A 22,672-nucleotide genomic window follows, 5' to 3' on the forward strand; every position below is an offset into this window, starting at 1 on the left:
TTCACTGTAAACCACGGCTTCTTGGGGCTTATTGCTTTAACCTAATTTAGTCACAAAAGTCATAAATCAATGGCGAGAGCTTCACATCATCATATCATATATCATAATTGATGTTTTACTTTGCACTTTCACTTTACAAAAGTACATGCCAAAAGACACGGTTCCACACAAAGTCATTTCTGAGCAACGCAGTGTTTCTTCACTGAATGAATCTGCGTTTTTGAGTGACTCGGGTGAGTGAGTGATTCAGTGACCCACTCCCAGGTCTGATGAATGCCAAAGCTTAGTGCTCTTAACACGCACTAAAGCCACACTATCTCTTGATAGCGCTGTGGTATCCCATCATTCATCATGTTCAGGAACTCGTGCCCTGAAATCGTGCAATGGCAAGGACAACTTTAGAGTGTTAGTTAAATTAATTAGAAATTACATATAATTTGCTAGTACAGTGTAAGGTGCCACACATTGTATTGGTGCAGAGATTAGTAGGCTATGTGTCTTTTGTAAAGCGATGGCAACTGCTTGTCATTTAATTAGAAGCACCACAATTAAATAGTGCCGTCTGTTACATACTGTAGGGACAACTGAGCAGACATTTAGAAGTTCATTTTAAAGTATAAATGGGGGTCAGAGGGTCATCAGAAGCTCTACACACACTTGAACACTTGGGCCAAATACTGAAAGCTGGTTTGTGTGTTGGGGACAGGCCCAGTGACTTGCTTCATTTCTGAATGAATCAGATGTTTTGAACAAATCATTTGCATGAAGCATTCAGTGACTCGCTCGTGAAGAGAGGGACTTGCTGACACCTATCGGCAGTTTTAGTTTCATATTTTAAAAATAATTTAATTAAATAATTTCGTATTTCAGTTTTCAGCAGTGTAATTTTTAAAATCTAACTCTCACAGTGTTATGTATTTTTTTTTTCAGTCTAAATGCATTCGGATTTTTTTGTAATGGTTTCATTTGATTGGTAATAACAGCTCTGTAGTGTATTATTAAATACATTTGCATAAACGCATTGAATGCTATCATCCAGAAATAAAAGACGCAGAACAAGCGGTTTTACTATATCGAATGAAGATAGCATTTTATTTTAAAATTTCACGTAGAGTTGAATGTTTTAATGCAGTGAAGCGATCAGCTATGTGCATCAAATAAGCATTGCTTTTTGGTCAAAATCGAACTGAAAAACAAACTCTAGAGAACCTTTTAAAGCCAGTTATCGAGCGAATACAGAGCTATCAATATACTGTACATTGTCAAAAAGCTAAATATTTGTTTTTAATCTATATTGTCCAGTTCTGCTGCATTTGGATATTGTTGATTTCGGTAACACTTCAGTTTAAGGTCCAATTCTCACTATTACCTAGTTGCTAATTAGCGTGCATATTACTAGTGTATTGGCTGTTCATTAGTACTCGTGAAGCACCTATTAAAACCTAATTCTGCATGAGCATATTTTACATACCTACCTTACTAGCTATTACCAAGCAGCAAATTAGGAGTTTACTGAGGCAAAGGATGTAGCTGATAGTGAGATTTGGTCCCCAAACTGAAGTGTGACCTTGATTTCTTGCAGTCATTTTTCACAAACGTGATCCATCCATACAGTGTTTCCTGACGTGTTGTTGCTCTTTAACCGCAGGCATCGGACTGAAGTACGTGGCTCTGGGGGACGTGGTCATCCTCATCACCTTCGGTCCCCTGGCTGTGATGTTCGCTCACGCAGTGCAGGTGGGTTATCTGTCGGTGCTGCCGCTGGTGTACGCCGTGCCGCTGGCGCTCAACACCGAGGCCATCCTGCACAGCAACAACACGCGAGACATGGACTCGGACAAGCAGGCGGGCATCGTCACCCTGGCCATCCTGCTGGGGCCCGCTCTCTCCTACGTCATCTACAACCTGCTGCTGTTCGTGCCCTACCTGCTCTTCTGCATCCTAGCCACGCGCTACACCATCAGCATGGCTCTGCCGCTGCTCACGCTGCCCATGGCCTTCCCTCTGGAGAGGCAGTTTCGCCGCCAGTGCTACGCCAAGATCCCTCAAAAGACCGCCAAGCTCAATCTGCTCATGGGACTCTTCTATGTTTTCGGGATTATATTGGCACCGCAGGGTAGCTTGCCGTTATTGTGAGAGAACTATTGTTTTTTTCTTTTAAAACTTTCAACTTTAAAACAACTCTAGATACTTTTGTATTTATAGCGATGCAAATGAGAAGTTCAGAGACTATATCGTTGTTAATTTATGTTTTGGGAGTGGGCGAGTGGGCGAGTGCCCTCGGTACACACACAGGCTCTCCAGAACATCAGTATTGTCCAAACAGACCAGTCTGGAAATGAAGAAGCCGGTTCTATACAGTGTATATATATAATATATGGTTTACTAGCGAATTAAAGGCTTCAGATATAATTTAGGACCTTTCTCATTATTTTATGTTTTTATAAACATGAGTATAAATCATTTTGTAATGATTTTTTATCCCTGTCTGCTCAGTGTTGCCTAAAAGATGCAAAAGTCCCGGCGTGGCGTTCAGCTGGTGAGGATTTTCAGCATTAAATCATTCTTTAGTTATAGTGTCATTGGCAAATAAAACGCCTCCAAGTCCTGAATCCACAAGAATGGTGTAGTTGTTTAGAAATGCTTCCCAGCTGGAAGTTATGTAATAGACCGCATTAAAGGACGTGTTTTGCCACACTTTCCAAATAAAGTATATACTAAACCAAGTGTGTTTTCCTTCACTCTACTGTAAGCGTTTCATCATGAGACAGTGAGGAAGTTACGGATAACCAAGGGAGCAAATAAAGCATGGGAAGTCTAGTTCAGCTCTTCGTGCTTTTTAAGTGTATGCGTCAAAAGTTTGGTGCGAATGAGAAGGTGAGCACCAGTTCAGTTATTTCCTCACAATAATACACTGATAAAGTAATTTTGAACTCATTTTCCCGATTGGACGTATGCATGTCTGAAACATCCAGGAACAACTATAAAACAAAAAAAAAAAGTTACTTTAAAAGACAAAGACGTATGTTGCTTAAATGAGAAATGAGCTAAAAAATAGTAATGTGATTACTGGCCAATGCATATGAGGTATAATGTTGAAGCCTTTATTACAGCTTCATATATGAAGGACATTACACTGTGTGGTGTTTGTGGCTTTGCTCATGAGAAGAACGTCCAGCTGTGTGTGGACATGTAATGATGTTTTCATCAGCAGATGGACCATGAAGAGCCTTTGATGTCATCCTGCTATTAAACCACTACAGCTGTTTTAATGGTAATTATCATCCTGAAATATGGCGACAATGTTTGCATCTAAGTGCAGCGTGGCTCTGGAAAACCGAGCATTATGGCCCATTTTCTCCAGATGTAACAAATAAGTAAAAGGGAGCTTTTGTCAGATTGTTAGCTATATATATAAAAAAAGAGATGAAAACATGTTTATTTCCCCAATCTTTCAGGGTTCAGCATTTGTACCTGTTTTTTGACCTTCGATGGTGTCATGGATGACAGCTTGTGCTGAAACTGAAGGTTACTTGCCCCACATTGCTTTCTAAATTCACATGCCAGACCTACAAACTTGGCTAATTTCTGACACATAATTATGAATGGCAATCCACATGACACAAGTGATATGACCCTTTCATTGCTGCAATTGAGACAGATTTTACTTACAATTTCTTGAAGCCTGCATCAGTAGTCTAGTTCAACTGAATTACTCAAGTATTTACTCTTACTCAGTGTAAATAAACTATTAGCCTGTATCTTCAGCTGTTTTGCAATATTTCATTGCTATATGAAAATGAAACAATCATGTTTTTTTTTACTGAAAGGTTAAAATGAAAGCTATAAGTATGAAATTACCTAACAGATGGATAGATAGATAGATGATAGATAGATGGATAGATTATAGATGGATAGATAGATGATAGATAGATGGATAGATAGATAGATAGATAGATAGATGATGGATGGATGGATACGTACATAAACTACTGCATTAACTAATGTTAATGTATACAGCCTTGCTGTAAAGTGTGACCGAAAACGGTTGTTCGGACCATTGCAAATATCTGTAAAAGCTCATAATAACTGAATGAGCATCACTTAAAGGGATGTAGCGCACTGATTTGTGCCATCAGCAGTGCAGCATATGCAGAGACAACAAGATGGCTCACGAGGACCAGAGTCTCGCCGCTCGCGCATGCGCACTGTCCTCTTCCAACTCGAGAAATCACTCATTAAGTAAGTTAAGGTGCCCCACAAGTTCTACGTAACCCGCATCTTAAACACAGTGATTTAACACGAGAACATTAATTTAACGAGTCACCATAGCTGTACGCCGCGAGCCAGAACGAATCCCACTACGGCGAAGGACGACCTCATGAATATTAATGAACGTTGCTTGGTAACCTTCCTGCAGCGTCACCTTATTAATATTCAAGAGCCGATCCTTCGCCATAGTGCGGTTGGTGAACGCGGCAGCGGTGACGAACCCACTGCTGCTAGCTCAGCTAGCGCGCTTCTGGTGTATTTCCGCCTGGCGAAGCCCCGAACCGTGCTGTGCTGATGCTGCTTCCCCGCTTTTCCGTCTGGACTGATTCGCAGGAGGTCCGTGAAGCTCTGGTCTGATGGATGTCCGGTGAGGCGCGCTGACACATGCGCAGCGCTGGAATAACCGCCCGTGAGCCCGAATAAGCTCGTTAATCGGTGGGCCGGGGAAGTTTTCGCGGAAGCATTGATGTTGTCGACAGGTAAGCATGCACGGGGTCACACGGGTCACATAACGGGGTGTCGCGGCCCTGGACGCGGCTTAGGCGACTTATTTTGCTTGAATATTCATATTAATTAGCATGGTTTACTTCTAAAGGGATCTATTACACGCATATCTATCGATTATGTCACACTCAGTCAACCGATAAACGATCAATAGACTCCGTAAATGACCGAGTGTGTGCTTGAAGAGCAGTCGCGCGCCTCTGCTGATAATAAACACGCGAGATCATGTGTGGAAACAAACGCAGGGATTGTATTGGGATTTGTTTATTTGGGCAGCGCGCGCTGATGCTTCCCTTACAGTGGTATAGTGATGGTAATAACATGGTATTTAAACATATTCTAGGGCACTGAGTGATTACTGTATATGTATATCATTGCATTCACGTGATAACTCAAATAATACCATGGTGCATGTGCAAAAGACGTGGTGTTATAAAGAGACATGTCCAAAAACAGTGTGTTTGTGTACTGAAATGGTGACTCACATTTATTATTCAATTTGTTTGGGAATCTCTTACATAAAGTACAGCATCAGATGCTCCTGACATGGTCTGTAAGATCAGCACACCAAGATATGAATATGACAAGATATGACAAAGTGGACAAGGAATACCTTGCTATTACAATGGCACAATGTCAGAAACATGGTAATTTGAGGGTAGTTCTGTGTACAGTGACGTCTGTCTAATGTTGATTCCTCACAAGCATACATTGAAAGGGCAGCAGCTTTATTTCGAAGGTCGGTGAGGCTGTGTTTTTTATCGGTCAGCCAACAGAGTAGTTGACGAATCAGAGACACCTAATATGTGCCAGTGTAATGCAGATTCAGCCCTGTGGCAACATTTCCGTGCCCTTTGCGATTTGTTGTAGTGGATTGTATTTGTTGCTAGTCGTTTCTGTTTTGCATCCTAACATATTACACTGAATGCAGAGGATGTGTTTCATTGTGTTTTGCGTGAGCACACTAGTTAAGATGTGGTTAACCCGTGTGTTTGCTTTTAGGTCGAGCTGTGTTATCTCTCAGACCGTCACAGTTCATCATTCTGGTCATAATGTAGTCACACCGGTTTACTATTTTAAGCCAGTCGTTCTCACTTGTCCATCACGTGGTGACTCAGCACAGTAAAAGAACAGCTTTCACCCTGTGCTTAGCAGCATAGTTTCTTGTTAGTATGATATGTTAACTTAAAGAGATCATTACCCAAATAAGCAAGAGTGCGAATGTGCTCAAGTATTCTGTAGGAGAAAACCCACGATGGATTCAGACATCTGAAAATAAAGCGAAACAACAGAGAACTAAAATACCCAAGTAGTCCTCAGACTCCATGCTTGATATTTACAGTAAAAATCTGGCATTCATTTGATCTGGAAGGATTAATTAGCAGAAGTAATTACTTCACCACATGTGTGGCGTCATTGTAATGGTTGAACCAATGTGTTTTGAATGATAGATGTGCAACAAAGTTTCGGAAACTGTCGTGACTAGCTAGTTAGTTTCTCCGATGACGCGTCATGCTGTGGTAGTTCAGCCGCTAGTTACAGTAGTGTATGGGAAACACACCCCATGTTTGGTAACAAATTGGAATTTTTAACAAAGTACTTTAAATGTGACCCTGGAGCACAAAAGCAGTCTTAAGTCATGGGGTATATTTGCAGCAATAGCCAACAATACATTGTATGGGTCAAAATTATAGATTTCTCTTTTATGCCAAAAATCATTAGGATATTAAGTAAAGATCATGTTCCATGAAGATATTTTGTAAATTTCCTACCGTAAATATATCAAAACTTAATTTTTGATTAGTAATATGCATTGCTAAGAACTTCATTTGGACAACTTTAAAGATGATTTTCTCAATATTTAGATTTTTTTGCACCCTCAGATTCCAGATTTTCAAATAGTTGTATCTCAGCCAAATATTGTCCTGTCCTAACAAACCATACAGCAATGGAAAGCTTATTTATTCAGCTTTCAGATACTATATAAATCTAAATTAAACAAATTGACCCTTATGCTCCAGGGTCACAAATATATAATTTTTGTACATTTAGCTAATCATTCCTATGTGAACAACAAGTCACAGTACCAATTTTGCCCAATGCATTAAAAAGAACGGCCACTTTATTCATTTATGAATCAGACTACACTAGTTGCGCAGCATGTTTGGTGCTGCATGCAACCAGCGAGGAAGGTGCGCAAGCGAGATATGTAGTCTATTTATTCTCTTTGTGTTGCCCTCTTTCCGCGTGTCTTTTGTGCGGATCACTGCTAAATGCATTTGTTATCAGACATTTCTATGCAGCCTGATATACTCGGTTCCTGGTACCACAGAGCAGCAAACTTTTAGCGCTAACAAGAACAGGTTTTTCCAGCCCAGAGCTGCCATTCCTGTGGTGGAAATGCTCAGAACGGTTCTAGAACGGCCCAGCAAGCATGTGGGTGGAAAAGGGTCCCCAGACGCTGAGGAGGTCAGTGATAAGCTCTTAATAAGAGTTCTGCAGCAGAAGCGTGTCTCAGGACGCGTCTGTCACAAGCTGCCTGCCACCCAGCATTCTGTCTGTCATCGACACCCACAGCAGAAAGGTTCTGTCACGCCTCACAGCCGATTAAACATAGTTCACCCAAAAATGAAGCTCGTCCTCATTTTACCTCGTGGCCCTGTTTACGCTTGGTATTAAGATGTGTTTTCAGTAGGGCTGCACCCTTAATAGTTGACTAAGCGTTCGTTTCATCTAGACACTTGCCTCTTATTTCATCACACTCTATATCACTTTCATGAGATAGGTGGATGAATGAATAAAGCAACAATATAAGACATATATTCTATGACAAGATGTCTCAGAAACCTGGCGGAGGACTCATAGTCAGCACTTTCTGCTGGATTCATGGGCTAGTGGAAGCTTTCTGATAGTTTTCCATATTTTCATATATTCAAAATGGCATTTGCACATTCCGTGCACTGACTTCATTTTAAATGTAATTTACATTAGTTATGTCTAGAGCTAACTGTCTAACATTTGGAGTATTCCCAGTTGATCTTTTCGTTTCAGTAAACATCGTACGAGTGTGATTTCAGCTGTCACAGCAATGCTAGCTTAAGCGTAACTCGCATGTGATCCTGTAGATTAGACTTATTTAGGATTTGATTGGTGGGATGTTTTGAAGATTGTGAAAGGTTTTGACATTTTTTTGAAGGATTTTTCTAATTGCAAACTGCTTTTGCATCTTTAACATGCAATAAATGCAACAGTCCAAAATTGAAAATTCAGTCATTATCTACTCATCCTCATCCAGAATGAAAGAAAGAACTCTGAGAGAGACTTTGTTTCTTCAATGGAATTCTTTTTAGGAATTCTGGTTGTTCTTCCATTGAAACAAAATAAAGGCTTTATCTGTAAAGCTCTGAAATGACAACAAATCAGCAGAAAATGCACATCAGAGTGGTCCATGTGTCTAATTACTGTCTTCTGAAGTCATTTGATCAGTCGTTCAGATTTGATACAGCATGAGAATAAGTACATCATGACAGATCTGTTTGTTTTCTGTAGTAACACCCATTGCTGTGATAGTGTAGAGAAAGTCTGCTTTTCCTGGTGCTGTCAGTAAAGAATTCAAGTGCTCCAGTGTGTGCAGAGAGAAGAGGAAAACCAGACTGTTCATGTTTACATCCTCAGATCGTAGTTAAGATGCTTTGGCAAGGCTTCATGAAGGCCAGGGTGGCACCGGGCCGCTCCGTCACAGCTTCTAGAATAAAATGGCCTGAGAAATAATGAGATAAGTAAAACAAATAAATAGCTTGCGTAATATGTAAAGTGCCTCTCATGGGTTAAGGAAACGGACTACACGTCACTTTATATTAATCTTGAAATGACAGAGTAAATGTCCATCCAGTTAGAGATAGCTTACATATCTGATCAGTCAAAAAGCCTTTTATGATGTATAATGTAAGAGTGTGTTCTGATAGGTCTTTTAATTTAGTTCTCGAGGCGCAGCAGTTATAGAATAAATATAGACTAAGACCAACATTATGTATATTTATACATTTAGTATTTCTTGTCTTACTTTGTTCTTTCTTATCTAGGGCTGCAGCTAACAATCATTTTGATCAATTAATCAGTTAAAAAAATACAGTATTTTTTTTATATAATAAATAAAAACAAGACATCCTGCTCAATGTTATACTTCAAACAAATATATAAACAATGAAAACATTTAATTTATGTAGTCTATACATTATAAAGAAATATAAAAGAAAGGTAATAAAGAAAAACGAAAAGCACAGACTCCGTGTTAACGTGTGGAATCTTCTGCAGTAGGGCTGGGGCAGTATATCGAGTGTACGATATATCGATATTTTCTTTATAAGCGATTCGATATGAGGCGATACCATTTATATGGATATACAGTAGTTTGATACGAGCGCATCTGAAAATATAGCAGAGGACACAGACTGAGCTGCTGCGGAGAAAGTGCATAATCCAGTTTGTTCTAAACATGTGACAAGCGTCATATTAAGGCCTTTAAAAACTGGTAAAACATAGTTTATAGTTTGGTTTGGCATATTAGTTTAAGCGGTTCGGCCCGTCATATGCTCTGACAGAAGGCTGCGTGTGCCGCTGACAGAGACACTAGGCTACTCATGCTGTTTAATGTGTTTGAGATGTGCTGTATTCCTGAATGCAGAATTTACATTTCACAGGTATATTCTCCGTCTGTAAATGTTAGAAAGCCTTTTCTGTCAGAAGTGCATGAGCCTTCTGCTTTGGGATTTTCCGCTAAACTTCACAGACTTCAGTGAACGAGTGCCAAACAGACAGAGCTCAATTAAATATCAGCGCAAGAATTCTGACTAAAATATACATTTAGCTGAAATATTTATAGTTGGACAATAAATGTGACATGTAGAATTTTAAACCTACAAGTAAGTCTATTTTTATGATAGCACTGACTGTAAAGTGACTGTAATGGGGTAATCAAAATAGCCTAACAACTCTGTGCTTTTGTTCTCATTTATTTTCACTTTTAGTTTAGTGAATTTAACTTCAGCTTTAAAAGCCTTACTTTTGTTTTTAGATTGCATTGTTAAAATGAAATGTGATTTTAACCCTTTTTTGCACATAATATAAAGGCTTACATGGTTACATTCACTTTATTTGTTTTCATAGCCTTTAATATGTATTGTTTTGTTGGACAACATTGGGCGGTAAGTGAAATATTTATATATTAAATACAATTTTTTTTAATCCAAATACAAAAAAGAAAATACCGAGATATATACCGTATATCGCAAATCAGCCAAAAAATACAGAGATATGAATTTTTGCCCATATCACCCAGTCATATTCTGCAGGAACAAATACATTCACTCTTCAGAACACTGTAACCTTTGTACTGTCATTTCTTTATTTGCTATAGGCCTAGACATTTTTAACCAATTGCATATTGTTATCCCATTTTAGTTATTTCTCAATTACTTGCATTGCATGTAGAATTTTAAACCTAAATTTAACAACCAATAACAAATATTAGAGATCGACCGATATATCAATTTTCCGATATTTTTCCCGATATTTAAGCATTTTACCATAATCGGATATCGGTTTTGAAGATGCTCAGGCCCTGGCCCGGCCCGTGTCCGTCAGCTTATCAGAATTCTTGGCCCGAGTCCGACCCGAGCCCGTCTTTTTTTTTCTTCCCTTCTCCCAAAACAGCTTATACTACTGTTTCAGCTATTAAAATAGTTCAGTTTTGTATGTAATGTCAAAGTGATTATACTTCGTTTCGTTTTTTTTTATTAAAGGGGTCATATGATGCGATTTCAATTTTTCCTTTCTCTTTAGAGTGTTACAAGCTCTTGGTGCATAAAGAAGATCTGTAAAGTTGCAAAGTAAACCGACAAGCTTGTTTGCAATGCTTCACAATCGCTCGCTTGCATGCGTTCGTTCGTTCATTCTCTCTCTCTCTGCTTAATTAATTCGAATTCATTTCAATAAATATCATATTTATTTCACTAAAGAATTCTACCTCTAACGAGCTATAGATAAAATAGTCTAACAAATTAAAATTACCCGCTGGGACCCGACGGGCTTGCAGACCTCTACTCTGTAGCTATTAAACAGCTTATAAACCTACTAAAACTGTAGTTTAAAATGAAGTTGATATGACTCCTGTCCTTTATTTATTTTTCTCCATTTGAAAACATTAGACATTCTACATTTATTTTGCTTATTGTTAATATTAGTGTTGTTGCTGTTGATGCTTTTTATAAATAAAATGTTTTTTATTGTTGTAATACAAAGATTAAATTTAACATGAAAGACTGCTAATTTTCAACACTTAAAAAAAAAAAAGATGACTGAAAAGAGGAAAAACCAAAGTGAAGTATGTTCTTACTTCACTCAGTCATTTATTTACTTTATAACAGTAAATAAATATCGGTTCTGCATATCGGTTATCGGGCACATAAACATGCAAATAATTGGTATCGGTTATAAAATATCAATATCGGTCGATCACTAACAAATATTTCAGCAAAATGAATATTTTTGCACTAAACATGAATTGCGCTCCGTCTGTCTGACACATGTACACGTGTGCTGCCACTCATTCAGTGAAGTCAGTAAAGTTTAACAGAGACTTGCTTTCTGTCAAGAAGAGCCTTTATGCAAAATGGAAATACAAAAAAAAAGCATAGCTAAACTTTTTTTAACAAAACATCAGTCAATCAAGTTTTTTATGATAGAACTTTAGTAATTAGAACTAAAGCATAGCAGCCTTGTATGAAATAAATTGTATAAATGCATATTTGTCATATTAAACAGAACTTAGAGAATGATGGGCTGGTGGTGGTGCTTGAGACAAAAGTAATTCAGATAATGCTCCTGCTAATAACAGTATAAAATGTGCTAAGGTCTGATGAGCTGCTGGGTTAATGAATATTAATCACACTGTCTGTGTTTGCTCAAACTGATTTGCTGAAATCAAAATGGGGACGTAATAGATGAGCACTAGCTAATCAGACTGTTGCTTGTGCATTAGCTCCACCCACTACTCAAGGAACGGTGGCTTTTACTTGTACTTAAACGTTGAATAATTCCAAATGAACTCCGTTATTTTGACAGGAAAAAAGTTTACTCACTGTGTAGAGGGTGGCATTTCCTGCAGCAGTTAACTCCGTGACCTCAGCTATTAGGTTTTGGATGTGATTTGTTGATAGAAATGTGTTAATTACTGCTGTAATTTGAGGCCTATAGTGGACGTTTTCATTGCACAGACCCGATTAAAGGAATAGTTCACCCAAAAATGAAAATGCCCTTACTGTCACAGAGTCACCAGACACGGCAGATCCTGCAGCTCCACCCACTCATTCACAATCCCCAAAGTTCTGATTCACCGCACCTGCCTACACCAATCAAGCCACCCTTTATAAACCCTCACTGTGCACTTCTCATTTGTTTGGTCTTGTTGTTACCTTGCGCAACAAACTGGCTACCTACCTGTTCTACTTACCTTCCTCGATCCTCCATCTTCATCTTCCTGTTGAGCATTCACCATTGTGGACACTTACCTGCTTGTCACTACTCACCGGTGTTTCAGCTAAGTCTGCTTTACTCATCCATTTATCTGCCTGCCTCCATATTGTCAATAAACATCCCATCTGTATCAGTCCCTGTACTGTGTCCTTCTGTTTCATAATAGAAGACTAGACCAATAATGCAATGACAAATGGAACCGTCTGCCAACCCCAACCCGGATCACTTTGCTGAACTCGTGGAAACACTTCATCTGTCACTCCTACCTCTCACCTCTCCTTCAACATCATCTCGCTCCTGTCGGGACGCACCCTTTAATGAGCAAGTGCCATATGGAAGGCCAATGGTCCAGTAACCACTTCTCTCATGGTGTTCATTACCCATTTCAAGGAGGTTTTCGGCCAAACAGCATCCACCCTGTCTGTGCAGGACCAACTCTTTCGGCTTTGCCAAGGTAGTTCATCTGGGAGAGAATATGCTCTCCAGTTCCGCACTCTGGCGGACACCAGCAGGTGGAATGAGACCTCACTCATAACCGCCTTTCAACATAATCCTGTCTTTCACCTATTATGAAATCTTCCGGATCTCCATCAAGACCTCACCTATCCACTTCCTGCAGGCCTGTAGACCTTGCATCCACCACAATTGAGAGTCCAGAAACCACAGATTTAGCAAGCAAGCAGGCAGCCACCCAGCTACCACCACACCGGTCATAGGACTGTGCCATTGACCTGCTGCCTGGGGCTAGTCTACCCAAGGGAAAGATCTTCCCACTGTCCATCCCAGAAAACAAGGCCATGGAGGAATATATTGAGGAGGCTCTCAAATAAAAATTCATCCACCCATCCACTTCTCCAGCACCTTCATCAGAAAAAAGGATGGAGGCTTGCGGCCTTGCATTGATTACCATGTTCTGAACTCACAAACCATTAAATACTGTTACCCTCATCCTCTGGTCCCTGCCGCCCTAGAGCAGCTGTGCGGAGCCTGTATCTTGGAGTTCCTCCATCACTTCGTGATCATGTACATCAGTGTTTCTCAACCCTGGTCCTGGGTGCCCCCCAGCACTGCACATTTTGTGTGTCTCCCTAATCAAACACACCTGATTCAACTCATTAGCTCATTAGAAGAACCTGCAGGACCTGAAATGGGTGTGTCAGATTAGGGAGACATATAAAATGTGCAGTGTTGGGGGGCGCCCAGGACCAGGGTTGAGAAACACGGGTGTACATCAATGATATACTCATCTACTCCCGGAACCTGGCTGAACATCACCACCACATGAAGTAGGTCCTCCAGAAACTGAAGGAACAACGCCTTTACTTCAAGTTGGAGAAATGTGAGTTCCACAAAGACAAGATCCAGTTCCTCGGGTATGTCATCGACCATAATGGCATCCATGTGGACCAGAGGAAAGTGCAAGCTGTTAAGGTCTGGCCTCAACCTACCTCCGTCAAAGAACCCAAAGGTTCCTATAATTTGCCAATTTCTATCATCAGTTCATCGCAAACTTCAGCCAAATCTGTGCTCCTATCACCGCCCTCCTGAAAGATAAGCCCAAGTCTCCATCCTGGACACCTGCCGCCATCCAAGCTTTTCATCAGCTTAAGAAAGCCTTCTGCATCGCTCCTACCCTGACTGATCCAGATCTTCTCTTCGTCATTGAAGTCGATGCCTCTACGGTCGGGGTAGGATCAGTGCTTTCTCAGCGTCAAGGAGAGCCTCCCGTCCTCCATCCTTGCACCTTTTACTCCAAGAAACCATCCCCAGCAGAGCAGAATTACGACATCGGCAACCGTGAACTCCTGGCCATTAAACTAGCCTCGGAAGAATGGCATCATTGGCTGGAGGGAGCAAGGCATCTGTTCAAAGTCATTACCAATCACCGTAATTTAGAATACCTCCGTGATGCTAAGCGGCTTAACCCCAGACAGGCCCGCTGGGCTCTGTTCTTCACCCGATTCAACTTCATTGTCACTTACCGACCAGGATTCAAGAACCAAAAGGCCGATGCACTCTCCCGCATCCATCACTCTGATCAAAACAACTCGCTTCCTGAACCTATCCTCCCTCCAGCCATGATCGTAAGCCCCATCCAAGCCACTCACTCTGAACCTGCTCCACCGGGAGGTCCAGAAGGGAAGGTCTATGTACCTACATCTCTGCGGCTCACACTTCTGGAGTCAGTTTACACCTCTGCAAGCTCTTTGGGGACCTAGGTAGCCTGCAAACCCTCTCGCTCCTCCAAAACCACTATTGGTGGCCCAATATGACCCAGGATGTCTCCCGGTATGTGAAGAGCTGCTCAGTCTGTGCCATGTCCAAGACTCCTTGTCATCTCCCTGAAGAAAAGCTGGTTCCTCTACCCATTCCATGTCGACCCTAGTCTCACCTCGGAGTGGACTTTGCAACGGACCTACCTACCTTGCACTCGCACACCTGCACCTGCATCCTGGTAGCCGTGGACCGGTTCTCAAAAGCCTGCAAACTCATCCTCTAAAAGGACTACCCACCACACTGGAAACCGCAGAACTTCTGTTCCAACATTTGTTCCAAAATTTCGGGCTACCCGAGGATATAGTCTCAGATCGCGGACCCCAGTTCATCTCTCAGGTGCGGCAAGCTTTCTTCCAGCTACTGGGAGTCTCCATCAGCTCCCTATGACAGAACACCACGGGACTTATCCCGTACCCAGTGCATACTCGGCTTCTAGCCACACCTGTTTCCCTGGTCTGGTGAGCCATCAGATGTTACAGCTGTGAACCTCTGGTTCCAGGAGAGCATGAGGGTTTGGGACTCAGCTCATGTCCACCTGCAACAGGCAGTTCGGAGACAGAAGAGCCAGGCCAATACTCACCATTCCAGCGCTACCAAACCGGGACAGAAGGTCTGACTCTCTACCAGGGACATTTGTCTTCGACTACTTTGTCGCAAACTGAGTCCCCGCTACATAGGTCCATTTACCCATCCGGAGGCAGATCAATGATGTCACTTATCAGCTCTCCCAGCACACTACCGCATCTATCCAACATTTAATGTCTCACTCCTTAAGCCATTCACTAATCCTCTTGTCTCTCCCTCCTCAGGATCTGGCGACCTTGATGGACCTCCTCCTCCAGAGATCGACAACGAACAACTCGTCTACTGTGTCAACACCATCTTGGACTCTCGGTGACGAGGCGGCTGTTTGGAATATCTGGTGGACTGGGAAGGATACAGCCCTGAGGAAAGATCCTGGATTGTAATGATATGTAATGGACCTTCATACAGATCGTCACGCTCCCAGAGGCAGACGCCGTCCTTGTTGCCGCTGGAGCTGCCCATAAACCCTCACTTTGCACTTCTCATTTGTCTGTTCTTGTTGTTATCTTATGAATGAACCTGGCTACCTTCCTGCGCTACTTACCCTCCTCGATCCGCCATCTTCATCTTCCTGTTGTGCATTCACCATTGTGGACTCTTACCTGGTTGTCACTACTCAACGGTGTCTCAGCTAAGTCTGCTTTACTCATTCGTTTATCTGCCTGCCTCCATATTGTCAATAAACATCCCATCTGTATCAGTCCCTGTCCTGTGTCCTTCTGTTTCATAACACTTACCCTCAGGCCATCCAAGCTGTAGATTAGTTTGTTTCTTCATCAGATTTGGAGAAATGTAGCATTGCATCACTTGCTCCGCAATGGATGCTCTGCAGTGAATGGGTGCCGTCAGAATGAGAGTCCAAACAGCTGATAAAAACATCACAATAATCCACACCACTCCAGTCCATCAGTTAAAATCTGGAGAAGACAAAAGCTGAAACAAATCCATCAAGACGTTTGTAACTAAAATAATCCATAATAACGCTTCCTCCAGTGAAAAAGTCCATCTCCTGTGGTCTCCACCCACATTTATTATGGATTATGGTCTCGTATTTTAGTTAAAAATGTCTTAATGCTGGATTTGTTTCAGCTTTTGTCTTCTCCAGATGTTAACTGATGGACTGGAGTGGTGTGGATTAGTGGGATGTTTTTATCAGCTGTTTGGACTCTCATTCTGACGGCACCCATTCACTGCAGAGGATCCATTGCGATTATTGTGATGTTTTTATCAGCTGTTTGGACTCTCATTCTGACGGCACCCATTCACTGCAGAGCATCCATTGCTGAGACACTGATGCAATGCTACATTTCTCCACCTGGGATGGCTTGAGGGTGAGCATATTTTAATTTTTGGTTTAACTTCTTTTCAATGTGATATTAAGCGCAGCTTAAACTCTAGGGCAGTTTCTTTTCTTTTCCTCTTTGGGCTTTGAAGCTGTCTTCAGCTTCCATTCATCATTGGCGGCTCTGCTACGGCTCGGCTCCCGTGGATGCGTGTGTTTATATTGCGATCCCGCCTAATGCAGCTGCACGTAGATTTATTAGCGCAGGATATGAATACACGAGTGACTCTTCCAGCACGTCTGGAGTTGAACAGTGGCCCCAGGATGAAGATGGGAATGGCAGCAGGTGTTTGTTCACACAAGCATCTGTCTCACATCAACCCGAGAATGACAGATGTGTTCAGCTCTTTCCTCACGTAAGGTGTCCCCTTTGCTGACTTTTAAGGGCTTGTGCAGTGCAGTGGACATGGAAGTAGTTATTACATCAACAAACATCTGTGTATGTGTGTGTGTGTGTGTGTGTGAGAGTGATCAGCCAAAGTCTCAGTAGCCTCTTCCCTGTCCCGTGTGGGATAATCTGTGCTGATAAGGCACACAGAGGACTAAACACTGGCTGCATCCTGTAGCAGCACATGGGTTCCTGGTAAGCGCTCTCTGTCTGTAATTCTGATTGGCTCAGCATTATTGCCTGCAGTGTCTGACACGCTGCCCGGCCCCGTGCCACCACTCCAGCATGACCTGGGACAGCCACAGACGTCCAGCGACGATGCCCACTTTCTCTCTTTGTTTGCTTTCACTTGTTTCTTGAAGTGAGACGGCTCATACTGTAGGTGACGGGGCATGTGGGATGGGCTTTTTTGGATCGGTGCCGTCCATTGTGCTGTGAGATGTCCCCAGGGCTTCATGGGTTTTTGATTGTTCTGACACGTGGAGCATCGCAACGCAAACCTATCAACAGGTAACGAAGACAACTGAACAGAGGCCTACTGATGAGATTACAGGCCTGTTAGTTTATGTGTACTTGCTAGCATGTAGCATCTGTCTTTGGGTTGTTCGTATTATAATTTCTAGGTTATATCTCAAGGTTTTGTGCATGTTTTCCACCCCCAAAGAATGTAGAAATGGTTGTGAACTCATAAGCACCCCATCTAATCTAATTCTCATGGCTGTAATGTGAAAAACAATTTAAATGTTTAAATGCTTTAGTATTTTACATTATGATCAATTTAAGCAGATTTAAATAAAAATCTTTACTGCAGTTCAGTAAAAATGTCTCAAACACTGAGAATAACAAGAATTGAACATCTAGTAAAACATCTGGATGAGTTCCGATAATGATAATTTGGGCAAATATGCTTAACTGGTGTTAAAACAATGTCATAATGCTAAAATTACAATGGACTTAAAAATAGGCTTCATTTTCTAAATATAATTAGTATTTCTGGACATGTTTTTGTTCATTCGTCATGATCAAGGGACTGTAGACTCTGGTAAAAGAATCCGCTCAGAAATTGCAGGACTTTATGATATTGATGTATCTGGTCATGTTGCGGTCATTCTCATTATCAATATGATGAGTAGATTATAATGAGATGATGATGGAGCTGCACGTGCCGTCCTAATCTGACCCTTTGTTCACGTCACTGAGATTTAAATACACACATCGAGAAGAGTGCAACTTTTCATTTGTATTTATTTATGTTTTGAAACACTGGAAATGGTTCATGCTGAAGGTATAAACTTCTGATTTTACACACTTGTCTCTTATGCTGGCTTAATTAAAAAAAAAAATCACATCTGCACTGCTCTGTAATTTTTGGTTTACATTCTTTTGCAAAAATTGTAATAAAATGTTTTAATGAAACCTTTACCTTATCCTGTTTCCAAAAGCACTCCAACCTAAAGTCAACAAAAGTTGTCACTATTCTAGGAAATGCGACCATTTTTTTAAGCTGTGTAGATGCAGAAGAGCAGCGTTCAATAATATCCCTGTATTTCAGCAGTGGAGAGCCGTGCAGGGAAATGTGCCTGTCGTGTTTGTTCTGCTCTAGAATCTGCTGCCAGCGAGCGTTTGAGCCTCTGAGTTCCCAATCAGAGCAAAGTTCACCCCAAAACAAAAAGCTGTGGACGGCTGAGAGCGAGGAGAACAGCGAGGATGATTCGAAGCGCTCTGAAACACAGGGCCTGTGAGTGGTTCATGTGTTTGTTCTGCTTTAACTGTTTGTAATTACATTCTGTTGCTCCAGGCTTTTTGAGCTCAAAAGACATGATGGAAAGAACACTGTATTTGTTGGACAAGGTTTATTGGGTGTCCTCTGTTCATGCTGGCTTTCTTGGCATCTGATGCACAATGCATAGTATATTCACAGCACTCAGTTTACCTGGCTAGATATATTAAGTGAGAGTTTCATCAGAACTCGAGCCATCGGTGAAGTGCGCTCACAGGACAGTGCTAATGCTCGCTGTCAGTTGGCCATGTTTCGTCGAGGAAAGGATGCGTTTTGGCCGCTCCTCGAGGGTTGATGTAATCCCCCTTCAGTGTGCTGTTTATCCTGGATGAGTATTGATTTGTCTTCTCTCTCCTCTCCTTCATTAAACTGTGCCGGGTCACCATATGTGCCTAATGAAAGCCAGCTCCAGCCCGTTCTGTGTGCAACGGATTTTGTTGAGCAAAGTACGAGTCATTCTAGCGCAGATATATGTGCAGCTGACATGACGACATGCCATTTTTCTTTTCTTTGATGTGTTCATCTGCATGGACCATGTTGGGTTTTTTACCTTTTTTATTATTTTAAACCACTTGCAAAATGTGTAATGTGTATTTTTTTTTCATGTGGTGTGACTTTCTTCATGACCTGTGAAATACTCAAGCTTGAAACAAATGACACGAGTTGAAATAAATTGGCATTATGAAACTGCAGTCTGGTTAATTAATTTGCATATTGGCCGGGGGTGCTGTGGAGTTGACCTCTTATCAGGCAATCTTAAAATTGTTGCTAACTAGGCCCTCAAGAGCTTGCTTTGACTTTAAAGCGTTTGGTGCCGACAGAGAGTTTTGTTAGAGAGTCTCTGGGGTCTGAGGTTTGGGTCGTGTGTACGGTTCGCTGTTAGTCTGTCCTAACTGTGGAAGTGAATGCCATTGATGCTGCTGTTGGCAATGCTAAACCGTTGCTGTGTTTGTTGATGGTGTGCAGACTCTTTGACTGACCTTTACTCCACTCCAGGCAGGCTCTGGTGTGTGTGAACTCAGGAATGGAGGAAGTTGTCTTATGGGAAGGGAGCAGTTCCTGTTTTTGAAGCCTATTTTTGCTTGGTCAGAGAGCTGAGACATCTGTGATTGTGACCTCAGCACATCAGAATCTGAGCATTGCAATCCACATTCAGTTTTAGCAATGCTGCAATGCACGATTATCAATATGCTGTTTAATAGTGGATAGTAGGGGTGTAAAATACATTGATACAGTTATAATAATTCATTGCATTGATTATAGATTCAGTATTCTAGTATTGTCTATTTCAATAGCCGGTGTGGAGCTGAGGAGATGCAGAGCACACAAGATTGAGGAAATAAATGTTTCCTATAAATGAATAAAGCTTGGATTTCTGCATCATCATTCATGAATACACGCATTCGTTTGAGCAAAGCCTAATTGTCGTTTTCATCTTGGGATTTTATGTGGATATTCTGAGAATAAATGTGCTTCTACATGCCTCGAAACATGAAACAAAAAAAATGAAATTCGCTGAAAATGTGCTCACTCTCAGGCCATCATCCAAGATCAGGATGAGTTTGTTTCTTCATCAGGTTTGGAGAAATGTAGCATTGCATCAGTGTCTCAGCAATGGATGCTCTGCAGTGAATGGGTGCAGTCAGAATGAGAGTCCAAACAGCTGATAAAAACATCACAATAATCCACAAGTAATCCACAGCACTCCAGTCCATCAGTTAACATCTGGAGAAGACAAAAGCTGAAACAAATCCATCAAGACGTTTTTAACTAATACATTGAGTCCATAATCCATAATAACACTTCCTCCAGTGAAAAAGTGCATCTCCTGTTGTCTCTCACATCAAAATCCAGCCACATATTTATTTAGAGCTGTTTAAACGCTGCTTGATCTGTGCAGATTTCTCTCCTGATTCAGACCAGAACACTTTTCACAAGCACTTATCCTGGCCCTTCTGAGCGAGAACAGATAAACTCCCTTTCATTGGTCCTACAGGTTGAGTGGCCAGGGCTGTGAGTGGATACGCATCTGCTGCTCTTCTCCCTGTCTGTTGTAGTTATGAGACCGAGTTTGAAAGGAGTATTTGGTGCAAACAGCTGGCATATGTTAGCCTATTTAATTAAAGGTGAACATCTGATTTCAGCAGCTTGTACGAGGTCTGCTTTGACTGCGTGTCATGCACCGCTGCGTAATCATTCTGACTGTATTCATTAATAGGGCTGGTTATGTCTGAATGCTTATCTCAGATTCGCAAGGTTGCATTCGGAGCAGTGATAGTTTTGTCAGCGTAAGAAAGAAAGATATGCTCTGTGAATAGGCATGGTGATGAACTTTTCTTTCTAGTCAGTTTGCACATATGCTGTGGCTCTAATGCTGCAGTGTTGACCGTAAGATGGTTTCTCCGTTCACATCGTACAGCAACTACCATCTCAGCAGCACTGCAGGGAACCCTGTTCTTACTATAGTAAGCTAGCTCAGCAGAAGTGCAGCACAAGACACCTGCATGACCGTTCTTAACCTTTAAAAAAAACAAAAAACAATAACGCATGCATTTATGTATCAGAACATTTAAAGCGGTTTTTATCAGTGAATCAGTAACAAACAGCCTTTGTCTGCAGTCCTGTTCATTCAGATACTGGATGACAGCAATGTCATGCTCCTGCCTGATCATGCTTAGATTATGTCCACCTTCAAAGTTTTAGACCAATGAGCTGTCATTGTGGATGGAGCTTCCCAGAGCAGTGTGTCAAAAATAGAGACCAAGCGACTGATAAAATGTTAAAAGGATATTACAGTATATGACAGATCCCTCAGCTTCCGCAAGGAAAGCCATAAAAAACACTCGAGTCATGAGAATATGAGGCATGTGCTCTTAGCTTATCGCCCTTCAGCTGGAGAGAGCACACAAACGGCTTGAATTGTGAAATATAGGGTTGAAATATAATAAAAAAGAAACAAGTCCTAAATATAGCTGCAAGCAGCAATCACGGGGCCAAGCACTCCAGAGGCAAATTGAGGAGCTAAGCATGGCATGGAGCATCAGACCAAATGCAACAATGAGTAATAAAAGCAATTTTAGGATGATTGTAATTGAAATGGCTGAAAAATCATAAATACAACCACTAGTAATATGATTAAATGGCTTATCACTTTTGACCAACAAGTGGCGCTGTAATGAAATCCTTTTGGTGTGTTCTGTGTGAGGTGATATTGACACACACAAAGTTTGTTGTCATTATGTCAAAGCTTTGAAGAGATATAGCCACAGAGTCATTTTGGCACCATACCTAAAATTTGTAGCAGTGCTGTACCAAAACGGTTTCGTCTATCGACACGAAATCCATAACTTTCTGTCAGCACAGTCTGAAGATCATCTGACTCGATTTTGGTGAAAATCGGACCAACGAGTGGCGAGGAGTTAAAAAAAGTAGGTTTTCAATATAAATAAAAATGGCTGACAGGAAGTTCAGCTTACTCTGGCATAATTGGTATGTATGTTGTCGGCATGACCCATGGAATATTTTGAGACCAGTTTCATTGCAATAGGCTAATGCAATAAAAAGTTATTAGCATTTTTGTAAATGTAATCATTAATGGTTAATGAATGGTTTATTACTCTTGACCAATAGGTGGCGCTGTTACCAAATTGATGTGGCGTGGTCAGTGTGAGGTGACAATGGCACAAACAAAGTTTGGTGTCAATATGGTGCTTGGCCCCTAATTATGCCTTTGTAGACAACTTCACTGATGCATTTTATTGATGTTTGACCAGAAAAATAAACTTCATAGCAGAAACAGTCTGTTTTAAAAGCAACACAACACATTCTCAAACCATTTTGCTTCTCTGATGTTACTTTTGTGAGTGAAACAAGGCATTCAGTGAGAAAAATGTAGAATGTAATTAAATTTTGTGTAATAGGCATTTCGGAATTTCCGAATGTATAGGACTACTACAAAAAGTCCACACACACACACACGCACGTGTGTATA

General features: G+C 41.2%; 2 protein-coding genes across 4 annotated transcripts in view; both read left to right on the plus strand.

Moving 5' to 3' along the window:
• ubiad1 (UbiA prenyltransferase domain containing 1) overlaps nt 1-2,732 on the plus strand; it is a 5,389-nt gene extending 2,657 nt beyond the window's left edge. The window contains exon 3 of the mRNA XM_016499452.1: nt 1,649-2,732. Coding sequence (XP_016354938.1) covers nt 1,649-2,136 — 488 coding nt within the window. The 3' untranslated portion in view covers nt 2,137-2,732. The remainder of the gene's footprint in view (nt 1-1,648) is intronic.
• Nucleotides 2,733-4,449: 1,717 nt separating this feature from the next.
• mib2 (MIB E3 ubiquitin protein ligase 2) overlaps nt 4,450-22,672 on the plus strand; it is a 75,173-nt gene continuing 56,950 nt past the window's right edge. The window contains exons 1-2 of one of the 3 annotated variants that reach the window (XM_016499438.1): nt 17,067-17,411; nt 18,505-18,639. In XM_016499438.1, the coding sequence (XP_016354924.1) occupies nt 18,609-18,639 (31 nt within the window). In that variant the 5' untranslated portion in view covers nt 17,067-17,411; nt 18,505-18,608. Of the gene's footprint in view, nt 4,752-17,066; nt 17,412-18,504; nt 18,640-22,672 lie in introns of those variants that run through there. The other 2 variants (XM_016499439.1, XM_016499440.1) reach the window with 2 other exon arrangements.

The sequence above is a fragment of the Sinocyclocheilus anshuiensis genome, unplaced genomic scaffold, assembly GCF_001515605.1.
Source record: "Sinocyclocheilus anshuiensis isolate Anshui unplaced genomic scaffold, SAMN03320099.WGS_v1.1 scaffold1662, whole genome shotgun sequence".
In the NCBI taxonomy this organism is placed as follows: domain Eukaryota; kingdom Metazoa; phylum Chordata; class Actinopteri; order Cypriniformes; family Cyprinidae; genus Sinocyclocheilus; species Sinocyclocheilus anshuiensis.